Below are 12297 nucleotides of genomic sequence, written 5' to 3' on the forward strand. Positions count from 1 at the left end.
TGTTGCCCGAACCCTGTTTATATCTTGTAGCATTTATTCCAAATATTAAGGAAAAAACTTTGTTCCTACTAAGAAAAAAAAGAAAAAAAAAGAAAAACCCCAAAACCACAAACCAGAGAGAGAGACTAAAGGAAGCATTGCCCTGGATGTAACTATGAAGTCCCATCCCACTAACAGAAGTTTTACCGGTTTTACAAACCGCTCCTCAGAAGTCATCCACCACACGCGAGTCCTGAGTCACATGCAGAGAAAAGCCTGCAGGAGTATTTAACCTGCTGAATGCACACACTGGATCTTTAAACGGTGAAAACACAGAAGATACTTTTATGGGGAAGGAAAAAAAAAAAAAAAAAAGGAAACATGATCATTCAACATACCGCGGTTTGGGGTTGTAAAGGCTGCTTCTCATTATACTATTTAGAAAACAATATAAAGCCTGAACCTTAAGTAAGAAAACGTCCTTAGCACGGGAAAAATACTGCGGAGTTGATACAGGCACCTCTCAAAAACAGGGACCAAAACCCTGCAGGATGTAAAGCTTCGCTCCTACCGGGCCGACTCCGTAGCCGCTCACGCGATGCTGAGCCATGATGACAGAATTTAACCACATCCAATTCTCTGAAATTAGTTCACATAGGCACCGGTACAGATAATGTTTTCCTTTAATGGTGAAAGATTTTATAATGAAGCAGAAACATATATGTATTCCATGCAACCAACCTCATTTATTGAAAAGTCCTAATTTTATTGCCTTGTTTAGTAACATGTTTGTTCAACAAACTAATTTTTTCATGAAGCAAAGCACAACTTTTTCTTATAAATAGTATAAATTATTTTATTTACAGAAACTTGTTACAAAACAAATAGACTATATATTTATTTTTCTTTTAAATATCCAAAGTAATTTTTCTATCTCATGACATTTGTTCATGTACTATACAGCAGCCAACACAGAGTTCAGCTGATCAGATGCTCTTGATTATGTATACAAATTATCAAACTATTCACACATTTTACACAGGAGATTGCTTTTAGAACCAGGCTCAACACGGAGCAAGATGCTTTCAAGGCCTACATTCACATTGACATTATGTAGTGCTCATTTAAAAATTATCTTTAAAACGTAAAATATCTTGCACAAAAAGGTAAAAATGATTCTTTTCTGCTGAACAGTGAAACATTAAGAATCTTTCTAAGCCCAATTCCCTCCTCCAGGACAGAATGAGTGAAAGACGAGAGAGAGATTCCTTGGCAAGAGAACTCTGACAGGAAGACAACGGCCTTAGAAATGTCATTTGGAAATCACGTCTTTATTTTTTTAATGGTTTTAAGAGGTACTTAGGGGGTTTTGCTTGTTTTGTTTTCCTGGAATACCAACTATTTTGAACATTTTCTAAATTATTTCATTTATTAATAGCGCCGCCCCCCCGCCTTTCCCCAAATGAGACTGTTAAATAAACTGCTGGTTAAAACCATATTTCAAACCCTTGGCATTATATTAAATATGAGATATCAATGGGATTGTTCCAACACAAGGTATTCTAATGAAAAGATTTTACAAAAGTTGCCAGCATCATTCGCTTTCTTTTGTCAACCTATCTCATTAATTTCAGAAAAATATATACACATATATGTATGTGTATATATATACATGCACACATACATATATACACGCACACATATATTATATATAGGTGGAAAAAGCAAGCTCCAAAATTTCAACTGAACATTCAAGTCTTTTAAGGAGAAGCTGTCTAAACAGTCCAAGCTTAAAACTAGTTTTATCAGGCACTTTCAGTTTTTCCGTTAGTTTTAAACCACGTGAGACCCACACAAATGCGCACGCACACACACGCACACAAACACTAAAAAAAGAGAAGCAGTGTGTCACTTAACTAAATGTAGTCTTCTGGGAACCAGGCAACTGATAAGCAATGCCGTATCGACCGCTTCGGCTCCAATCCTGCGCTCGGGTTCCGGCGGCAGAACCCGACCGCAGGAGCCGGGCAATAGTTTGCATGTATCCACTCCCAAGACGTGAAAAGGGACACAGCTTTCACAAAACAGAGGCATCCCTTAAGTTGCAAAGTAGGCATGTTGACTATTGGCTTGGCAGTGAACCACTTCAAATTATAAAAAGGTATTTGCTTTTTTTTTTTTTAATTAATTAATAAATAAATACTAGATGATCTCAATTGTACCAAAACTGGATATAAGAAAAAAAGACCTGTGCAAAAATACATATTTAAATATGTACAATCAATTAACAAAATATGTCTTCTGAAATAGGGATACTTCAATATTTATAATAGAACAAGAAATTCCAAAATAAAGATACAAAAGTATGGTTTTTTTTTTCTTGTATAATTCTTTGTTCATCATTGCAGCAATTTTTTAGGTTAAGAAAACTGCAGGAGTCATAACGAGAAGTTGGAAAGACTATAAAAACTGTATCTCTTAAATTAATACCAAAATCTGTCTAAAAACAACCCAGCCACTGCAAATTCAATTTTGCAAGGAAAATTAATTTTAAGCTTCCTTAATTATTTACAGTAAGAACTATGTGACAATAAAAGCTTCAGGAACAATGTTCTGCTTATAACCAAGATCTAAAACATAATATTTACGCAGGTCTACGCTCAAGGGCAGACAGAATTTACGATGTTCTAACTCTTTACTCCCAATGGCTTAAACCCACGTGGCACAGGTGACTGCAGACCCTGGCTCGGTACGAGCAGCGATCAGGAATTCAATTTTTAACACATCTGCATGCTATGGAAGGAGCACGCATTTGCCATTATGCTTTCAGATCAACAGAACCTTAAAAAAAAAAAAAAAAAAAAAAAAAGAGAGGACAGTTCGATCACAAGCTCGCTAGCGTTCAATCTTGCCAAATTTTCGTTTCCTTTACCTTTGTGTCTATCAGGAGTCAAATTGCACTTGTGACTGATGCTATCCTGCAGTGGAAGCTCTGCCCCCAGGACTTCATCAGAGCGTGGATTTCACTCCAAACGTGCAGGATTTAATACACTTTGATTTCTCTTTGTGGCGTATCGCTTTGTTTCCTTCTACGTTAAACCAATCGCAGTCCTAACAATCCTTTCAAGAGGGCATCCTATTAAATATGAATCCTTTTGTTCCTGAAAAGTTGTCTATTTTATTTTATTTTTTTGAAGTTTGCATAATAAGTGTCTCTAGCACATTGCTTTCTCAGTGTGATCTTTTGTATCAACTCAAAGCTAAAGTGTCTGCATAGAGGCTTCTTGTTTTGCTGCGTAACAACGATTTCGTAGCAAGTTCAGGTTCAACTGAAAGCATCGTTAGGTAAACAACTGAGCAACTGCTACTCAGAGTGGCTTTGGATTCCCTGATGTACTGCTTGCCACCAGAAGCGGGGAGAAGGCTGGGCTACGTGAGCAATTGGACAGGCTCAGATTGTCTCTTCTCAGCAATAGCTGGTGCCCCTTTAAGGCAGAAAAAAAAATCTTCTTGGTTAGGAATTTGTTTTCCTTTGCTTTGCCCCCTTAATAGAAGTTTAGTCAGTTTTGAGACTTATACCTGATGTTTAAAAACTTAACAAAAACATCCAGACGAATCAAATCATAACACAATAAGCCCTTTAGTGGAACTCACTTTTGAGGTGTTTTGAAGCAAGACAAAATATTTCATAAAAATTGACTGGACTATATAAAACTGTGTAAAGCCCCCTTTAGTCATAAGCCTGGGTAGGCGTGGGATGACTGTGATGCATACATCTGCGCTCTGTGGTGAACTCTGCTGTCAAATTGGCCTTTATTCCAGAATTAAAAAAAAAAAAGAGAAAAATCTTACCGAGTGGTTGAAAGCATAACATGTTAACAATTTAGTTATACAAACAAGGCATAAAGAAACTGACTTTTATGGTTTTTAGAAAATATTTAAATACTTAGTTTTAAAAGGGCTTTTTTTCCCAGCTGGAAAGCAAATCCAGCATAATTTAACCAATACGGTTGTTATTTCTTTTAAATAAGAAAGGCCTATGGTATACAGTATAGGTCAATAAATACGTTCTTTGGGCATATAGTTTTAGAGGTTATTTACCTTGGTCTGTTTGATGTTTTTTGAATTTTTAAAAAACAAAATTAACTTTTTTTTTCTTCTGCAATCAAATCTTATTCAAAAGAATAGAAAATAGGTTTTCTATCATGCAAGCACGACATTTTTATACTTGTTCTCTGAGCAACAGCCTCAAGTTTTTCTTGTTTTTGTTGGGTTTGTTTTGTTTGTGGGTTTGTTTGTTTGTTTGTGGTTTTTTAAAACTCCTGATAGCTTCTTATCCCAAATTACTTGCAAAAGGCTGGGCAAAACACAGACTATTTTTTGAATTGTGCTATTTTTATATTCCATTAGAGGAACATTGCTATAAAAACACTAAAGCCATATTCCCTTCTTGAGGGCTTCTTTCCATTGTGCCTCACACATTTTTTCCCCCCTTGTCACGGGGTCCTCTCCATTGAGGGTGTCTGTCTGGTTAGCTATCACCTACAAAAGACACCATCAGTATAAAAATAAGTCCACAGTAACGTTTATTTCCCCCCAGAAAACATTCGTTTGCCCAGCCAATCTATGTCAAATAGTGGCAAGATGATGTACTCCTGTAAGTAAAATCTCACAGATTTGTAGCAAACAGTCCAGACCACCGTTAACACTGATAAGAGCAATTATGTGGCTGAACTTCATCCAGTGTCCATTTCTAGTATATTCACTGCTACAGACATGGCTTCAGGGAAATTCCTTGTTTAAATGACAGTCCAGTAGATTTCCACACCTGAGGACCACGGGAAGTTGGGAAAACTCAAGGCATCTTGGAGTCCAGAAATCCAGATGGAGGTTTTGCTTGTAGTGAAAACTGTCCAGTTCGTTTCTCACCGTGGTGCATTCAGCTGTCAGGGACGTGCCTTTGGCTTTTGAGCAAGCAAAGGAAAGAGAAGGATGAGTGAGCCAGGCTGCTACAGCAGATGCCCTTAAAAGACATTTTATGGCCGACAAGAGGCTATTTTGGGGAGAATCAGCAGGCACAATGCGACATCACTAACATGCGGTTAGCTTCTCCGAGACTTGGTAATTCTCAAGCTAAAGCTCTTTAAAGTTATAATGGTTTCAGACATGATTTCTTTCCTTAAATTGCTTGCATTATATTTCTCCTTTATTTATATTGCATAACTGAAATAGTAACTATTGGGTAGGTCCAAAAATAAATTCAGCCATCTGAATGCCTTTTTTTGTTACAGTAAACACAACGTAATGGCGAAAATCATCCTCTATAGCTGAACCTGAAAATTAAGAAACCCTTCTGAAAAAGCTCTTACGGACCTCCTAGCTCTCCAGGTAAACAGATTGCAGGTTATTAGCACCAGAGGAAACAAAGTTTCTTGGGTTTTCAATCTCAAAAAATCTAGCTCTAAAGCTACGCTCTAGAATTCCATCTTCTATACTCTCCTCCAGCTGCATCAAATTATTTCTACCCCTCCAAGTGATCTTCCAAGTCAATTTGAATAGTATTATTAAGAAGCCTGAGCTACCGGTTTCAAATTCTCTCTCACCCTAACTTATCAAGAAGTCTTCCTCCCAATATACTACTTTCCTAGTGCAATTTGTTTAAAAACAAAACAACACGCCAAACTATTTTTTAAAACGGGATCTTACATCTTCATGTGATCTGCTTCCTTTAGAGTAAATCCGTTTGCTCTACCGACTAAAAAGGTTTCTATCTTATTTATAACATTTAATCTCGTTATTACTAAGAAGTTAGTCAATGACACCTTGGGATAACAGGCTTATTTTATCACAGTATCACAGTTATTGTTATCAGCATCATTGTGTTCCACTTTGTAGAATGTTTAATACTGACCCAGAAACAAGAAGTCAGGCTGAGACATGCAGCTCAGTTCCATGGCTGGCTGGCAAGACTTACTTTTTGAAATTTTTTTTTTTTTTTAAATGTGAGGACTGAATTTCATCTGAGAGCAATTTGCAGGCAAGATCTAAGGAACTTGGAACATCATATTAGAGGTTACTTTAAAAAAGAGGCTAGACTTTCTATGAGAGTGTTTATAAAAATCTTGTGTAAATGTACTATAAAAGCACTCAAAGTGAGTAATGGACAAACAGGAGAATTGTCTTTTGCTTGAATAGGATCTGGAATTGGCTAATAATTAAAAGAACGCGTCTAATATAAGCATGTGAGAGGCATGTTCATACTGTTCGAGCCAAAATTTCATACCTGATGAAAAAGAGAATTGTTCATCAGTCCTTGCGTCCCTGGGATTGCACCAGCGTGTTTTGCATGAACATTGTTCACCGACGTCAATTTGGCAACTTTATTTGATTTGCTGCTGCTGCTGCTGCTGTTTATGCTGCTTGAACCAGGTGAGCACTTTCTTTTCTTTCCTATTAATTTGTCAAGGGAAGTATGCGAATGTGGAAAACTGCTGTGTGAATTTACAGTCAGCTCGCTGGACTGATGAACAAATGGCCCTAAGGAGAGCGTGGAGTCGCTGCTGTTCATCATCACACTCATTCTTTTTATCGATTCTGCAGGGCTTCCAGTCGGAGGACCCCTCCCTGATTGGTCATGTTTGAGGCTAACAGAGTTAGCTTTGCTAGTCATACAGTTGAGGCCAACGCTGTGGGACGAAGCTGTCACCGATGGATGATAGGAGGTCCCAGAGTTTCCAGAGTTAACCACACAGTTTTTTCTAAAGGACTCTGTGGAATGAGAAGGTGCTAGCAGTGCGGAACTGTTTTTACGCTTCTTTCCTGAGCCGCTGCTGCTACTGACGCTGCCGGTACTGTTACAGGTGCCACTGCCAGCAGAAGATTCCTTAGGTTTAAAAGATTTGCTGGATTTCATTTTCTGAGGTTTGCTGGGCATAGGTGAAGGTACAGAGGAAAGCACTGTAGGTGTTGAAGGGGATGAAGACACTTGTCTTGATTGCATACTGCAGACAGGATCCACTGCACCCAAGGTAGCAGGATTGGCATTTAGTGTCGTTCCATGTGATGGTACCGATTTATTATTCAGAGAGACACAGGAGGGGGATACCAATGCTGGCGATGACATAACCGTGGTGGGTAAGAGGAAACCTGCTGCACTGACACCATACTGTGAAGCAGGCATCGAGTTTGTCCGATGTGGGGCACGAACTGATGCTGTGTTACTAGATGCTGGAGGAATTTTCCTGCGAATGAACAGAAAAACAAAAACCTACATAGCTACCATTCTCCGGAATAATACCCAGCCTAATAATGATTACAGTAAAGTGATTGCACCTTGAGGTTGATTAATGCCACTACAATATTTTATTAAATTAATAGTTAATTGTTGCAAAAAATGTAAAGCATAGACTGTCAACCTTTGATCCAATTAATATGAACACAAGATTGCTGTTCTTTAACTAGAAGTCACTGGCTTTGTGTATTTCTACAAATACCAAGAAGAACAAGAACTCTTTCACTTCTACTCACTTCCACATCTGTGAATTAAGATGCTTCTCCAACATGAAGTCAAGTGCACATCGAATATGGTTCCACCGCTTGTCAAACACGTAATAACCTCTTCCAATTTGCCGACTACCAAATGTGCAAAACTGAAAAGACAGATTTTTATTGGTGTCTTCTGCTTTCGGTAACAACTCTCTGAATAACAATGCACTTGTTTATAAATGAATATTTCGAAATGAATATGCTTTTAGATGTTTAAATCAAGGATAAAATAATATAAATTATGATTTTTATTTCTATGGTATAACAACTATTTTAAGTTTTGGGCCTTGGTATATTGGGATCATTTTCTTCCATCTGATACTCCCATACTTAGGGCCAAAAGCAGCAATCAAAATTTGAATCCTTGTGATTAAACAGGGATGGACAGTAGTGTGTGTTTGTATGTGTGTATAAAAACATAACATATATATGTAACATCTACTTCTGAGGAGCTATCAGCTATCTGCTTGTAGTCTGTTTTAAAAAAGGAGATAATTTGATATACAGGCAAGGCAATAAAGCTTGTGCTTTTAGTTAAGACTAACTAGCTTTTGTCAAAATTTAAATATTAAAACAACACATTACTGCTACCTTTACTGTGATGATCGGCACCTTGAGTAAAAAATGTGCTTGTGTGTGCATGGGAAAGTCCAAGAACAAAATCTCACCAAAAAGCACTAAAAAGGCACTGTTTACATGTCCTTATTCCAAAACCACAGCCCTTTAGAGCAGTTACCAATTTAATCTTAAGTATTTTGGCATTTTGATTTCTTTTGGATTGGAGAAGTGAGCTGCAAATGTATTTCTTTAGCACGTTTACTTTGCAACTACAGTTAAACCTTCACTGCCTACCAGACAACAGAATAATTTTCTTAAAATCTAGGGGGGGGTATGGGGGGGAAAATCACATACACTATAGAAAACCACCCTTAAAACCCCCAAGTAATTGTTTTACAAGTTCAGAGCCCACAAGAGACCAAAGTTAACTTTTACTTAAAACGTACAGCGGCTGGTTGAGGATGATGACCTGAATAATGACAATCCAGTTTTTCAACAGGCTCTTCTTTTTCATCACATTCTCCCTCATCACTGGATAACCGAGATGCTGGCTCAGCTGCAGGCAAGGGAGGGTGCGGGGACTCGTGGACAGAAGGAGACTCGCTAGGGGCATTTCCACTGTGCTGGGCTGGACAGCCTGGAGGCCTGGGCAGTGCAAGCAGTAAAGGTGTTATTAGACTCAGTCTTGTTAAAAATTCCAAGCTTCAGTGCTTACTATTACTGACAGAAGGAAGTCTACATTAACAGATTTCTGATATTTTCCATAGTCTCACAACACATCTACCGAGAGGAAGGACAGGAGGCACGGTACCCGTGGAAAAGCAGCATTGCCCAATCATTGCTGAACCGCTTTCACTGATTTCAAACACCAAACCTTCCTTGCTAGGAGTTACAGCTCAGCATGTAATTGCTCACTGCAGACAGTCGCCAGACCTAGAGCAAAGATATGCCCCATCCAACAGATCCATACAGCTCGTTCAAAATCCACCTGATGAAGCTACCAGTATTAATTTCATACCATTGGATCTGCAGATTTTCCTTACCTTGGAAGACTGGGGGGGTGAGGTTTGGGTTTATTAGGTAATAAAGGCTTTGATTCTGTAAGAGTAACTCCATGAGAATTTTGGTGCAGCTCCTGGGAAGTTTTAGTAGGTGAGGGATGTGGTTCCCTGAGAGGGGGCATCTGCTGATGATGATCCGAATGTCGAAGAAGTTCCTTTTCCCTGGTTTTGCTTTTGTGCTCAGCTAATAACACATCAAATCGTTTTCTCCGACCCTGTACAGCCCTCCGCTGGGTTAAGGAATGTGTCTGCAAAACCATGCATAAATCATTAATCCCAGGCTATCAGATTTGTGGAAAACCAAACACTCAAACACGTGTCTAGAGCTCTAAAACAGAGAAAATCACCACACTCATGATTTAGTAAACAAATGGGAGAATGACTTGGAAAACAAACTTTAAGATTGCTTGCTGGATGCTTATATCCCTCTCTGATACAAAATAACAAAAACAGCAATTGAGCAAAGGGCTTCTTTCAAAATTTTTTTTGAAAAGGACTTGCCAAAGTTCTTATAAGGTTAAGACTAGAATTGAAAATCTTTTTTACATTTATATTTTAATTGCCAACTAGTGCACACCCAAAAATACTAAATATTTATTTTCACTTATGAAAATATTTAACACAACAATGTTTAAAATCAGACTTTTAATGGGAGACATGAAAAATATTTATAAAAATATTTTGCTTCCTTCGGTATACTAATATATTCCTTGAAAACTAATGTAATTGAATAGATACTAAGGAATGCAAAATAATACAGCAGGATCCACAGTCAGACAGAACTCAAAGTCCTTCGAGTGTCCTGAATGCCACATATAGTAAGATGTGTATGTGGATACATGGCACAAATTCTAGGTAAAGTGAAATAGATGGAAGTTATTTTTCTGAACTGTTACAAGTCACATACAGTATCTTTTTTTCATATGGCACAAAAGGTTTGATTGGGTTCATTTTAATAGGTAAGAATTATTATCACATCATTCAGAAACAAACAGCAATTCCCAGAAGTATTTTAGGAGTAGGTATAATACAAGGAATCGCTGAGAAACGTTTTTACTTTCTTTCTCTTCTGCACTTTTGATTTGCCTAGTTCTCTTGTAAAATCTTGAAGCTTTTCCCTCCTCTATTAGCAAAACAATTGCCTCCCCCCGTAATTCCAAAAGGGCAATGTGTTCAGGTTCAGTTCCTCTGGGTCATCAGTACCAGCTTCGTTTACCTTTGTTCTGTAGGTGGTTTATTTACCAGATGCTTCCCCTACTGACAGTTTAGCTGCTTTGCAGGAAAGTAGCTAAATATTACACAGTTGCAGGGGATCTGGATTTTTCTTTCCTCGAGACTAAGCGATACCCCTCTGTCCCCCAAGATTTTTGAGACAGAGGGAACATTTCATCCGACCAACAGTTTTTACAGACTGTTTAGTTTGGAGTTTGACCTCTAGGCATACTCCGTGGCTTTTTCAGAAGACTCGTTTCTGAGTTGGCTGTAGTCGTACATCAAGCAGCATTAGCATTTACCCAAATACCTCCTAAGTATCTGCTGCAGACTCTGCAGGGGGGAAAGGAAGGGGTGTGAGAGGGGAGGAGCTCGATTTATTTGAGTCCTGCATAAACAAATAATACTTTTAATGCTTGTGAGGAATTTTAAAATTCATGATCTAGGACCCAAAGGTTATCCCGAAAAAGAACATCATGCTGGCCCCCTACTACCTACACGTGGAGTAACATCACCTGCCCCATGTCAACATCCATGTTTAAAGGGTTTATACAAAAATACAAATCTCCAGGTTACTTTAAGGAATACATTTTTGAATAAATAATTAACTGAACTTTGAAAATGATTCCTTCTTGGTCCTGGACAACATGTTTTGAGAGGTACTGGTAATTACTGACTGCAAAAATTTGTAGTTTTCTGTTTTCTGTCACATTTGTCAGGAAATTGAATTAAGACTTTACATAATCTTATTCTGATTAAGTTATCCTACCTTGCACGTCAAAGACCTAGTACAAGGTTTCCTGGTTTCCACATCAATGACACCACAGTATATATCAGGATCAAATTCTCTCTCTGTCAAAGGCACACAGTATTGAAAAGTTATCAAAAGACATTTTGAAATACTAACAGTTACTTTCCTTATAAAAATTAACCATATTGGAAACTGTTTTCAAAAGTAACACAGGCAAATGTAAAAATAAAAATGCACAATAAAATTGTACAAACAAAATTTTCTACACTGTCAGCAAGTTTATGGTGTGCTGAAGTACAGATCTCAAGTCTACAAGCAGCATGGAGAAATTTGCAGCTGTAAGGGACCCCAATGGAGAAGTAGATCCTGCACGTTAGGATTAGAGGTCATCATCAATATGAACTGTGACAAACAAACGGTGTCTTTTTGTTGTTGGTTTTGGTGTTAAGAACTTTTCTACCATTCTACTAACACTCAAGAGTTACTGTGTTTAAGAAGTGTAAAGAGCAGACCGGGTTTACATTTCTGAGCTTATGAGGTGCTAGTTGTTTTGTTTTCTATGTACATTTGGACCTTCCATATAGAAAGGAGGAAAAGAAAATCTTTGAAGATAGTAGAAGAGCATAATTTTAAAACTGTAAGAACTGACAGGCCTTTGAGGTCTGTACGGTTTCTGAAAGCAACAGCCACATTTCAAGATGTTTGCATCCTTTAAGAGTATGTCAAGTGACAGATTTAAATTCTAATATATAAAATGTACCTAATTATTAGTTACAGTGTTATAAAAGTGTTTAATTTACTTCTGAAACTTATTTCTATATATTCCATATATGTGTTTCTATAGGTACACTACTTAAGAGGAATATAGCAAATAGTAATTAAAAACAATTACCTGACAATCTTTTATGTAAAAATTTCCTATTATTTGTATTTTCTTCAGGTTTCTTTTCCAAAAATGGAGGCACAGAGAGAAGACCTTTACCATTCAGTATCTGTCCAGGGGAAGGCAAGGGTGGCTTTGGTATTGAGGGACAATTAAGGCCAGTCTTTATTGAGGAACTCACAGTAGTAGAACAAGTTGGACCAACAGCAGCTTTCAGTTGGGCACCATCTATCTTTGGATGAATCTTTTCCACTTTGACAGATGGAGTCATACTATTATTTATGAAAAACAAAGGGGGTAAAATTGAA

The 12297-nt window shown here is 37.7% G+C and overlaps 1 protein-coding gene across 1 annotated transcript in view; it reads right to left on the reverse strand.

Moving 5' to 3' along the window:
- Window positions 1–4925: 4925 nt before the first annotated feature.
- Window positions 4926–12297, reverse strand: part of ATXN7 (ataxin 7) — a gene marked incomplete at both ends in the record, with an annotated part of 60601 nt that continues 53229 nt past the window's right edge. The window contains 7 exons of the mRNA XM_082004523.1: window positions 4926–4943; window positions 6263–7220; window positions 7507–7628; window positions 8529–8727; window positions 9126–9391; window positions 11125–11207; window positions 11999–12261. Of these exons, the coding sequence (XP_081860649.1) occupies window positions 4926–4943; window positions 6263–7220; window positions 7507–7628; window positions 8529–8727; window positions 9126–9391; window positions 11125–11207; window positions 11999–12261 (1909 nt within the window). The remainder of the gene's footprint in view (window positions 4944–6262; window positions 7221–7506; window positions 7629–8528; window positions 8728–9125; window positions 9392–11124; window positions 11208–11998; window positions 12262–12297) is intronic.

Source organism: Phaethon aethereus (assembly GCF_964289735.1).
Source record: "Phaethon aethereus genome assembly, chromosome: 11".
In the NCBI taxonomy this organism is placed as follows: domain Eukaryota; kingdom Metazoa; phylum Chordata; class Aves; order Phaethontiformes; family Phaethontidae; genus Phaethon; species Phaethon aethereus.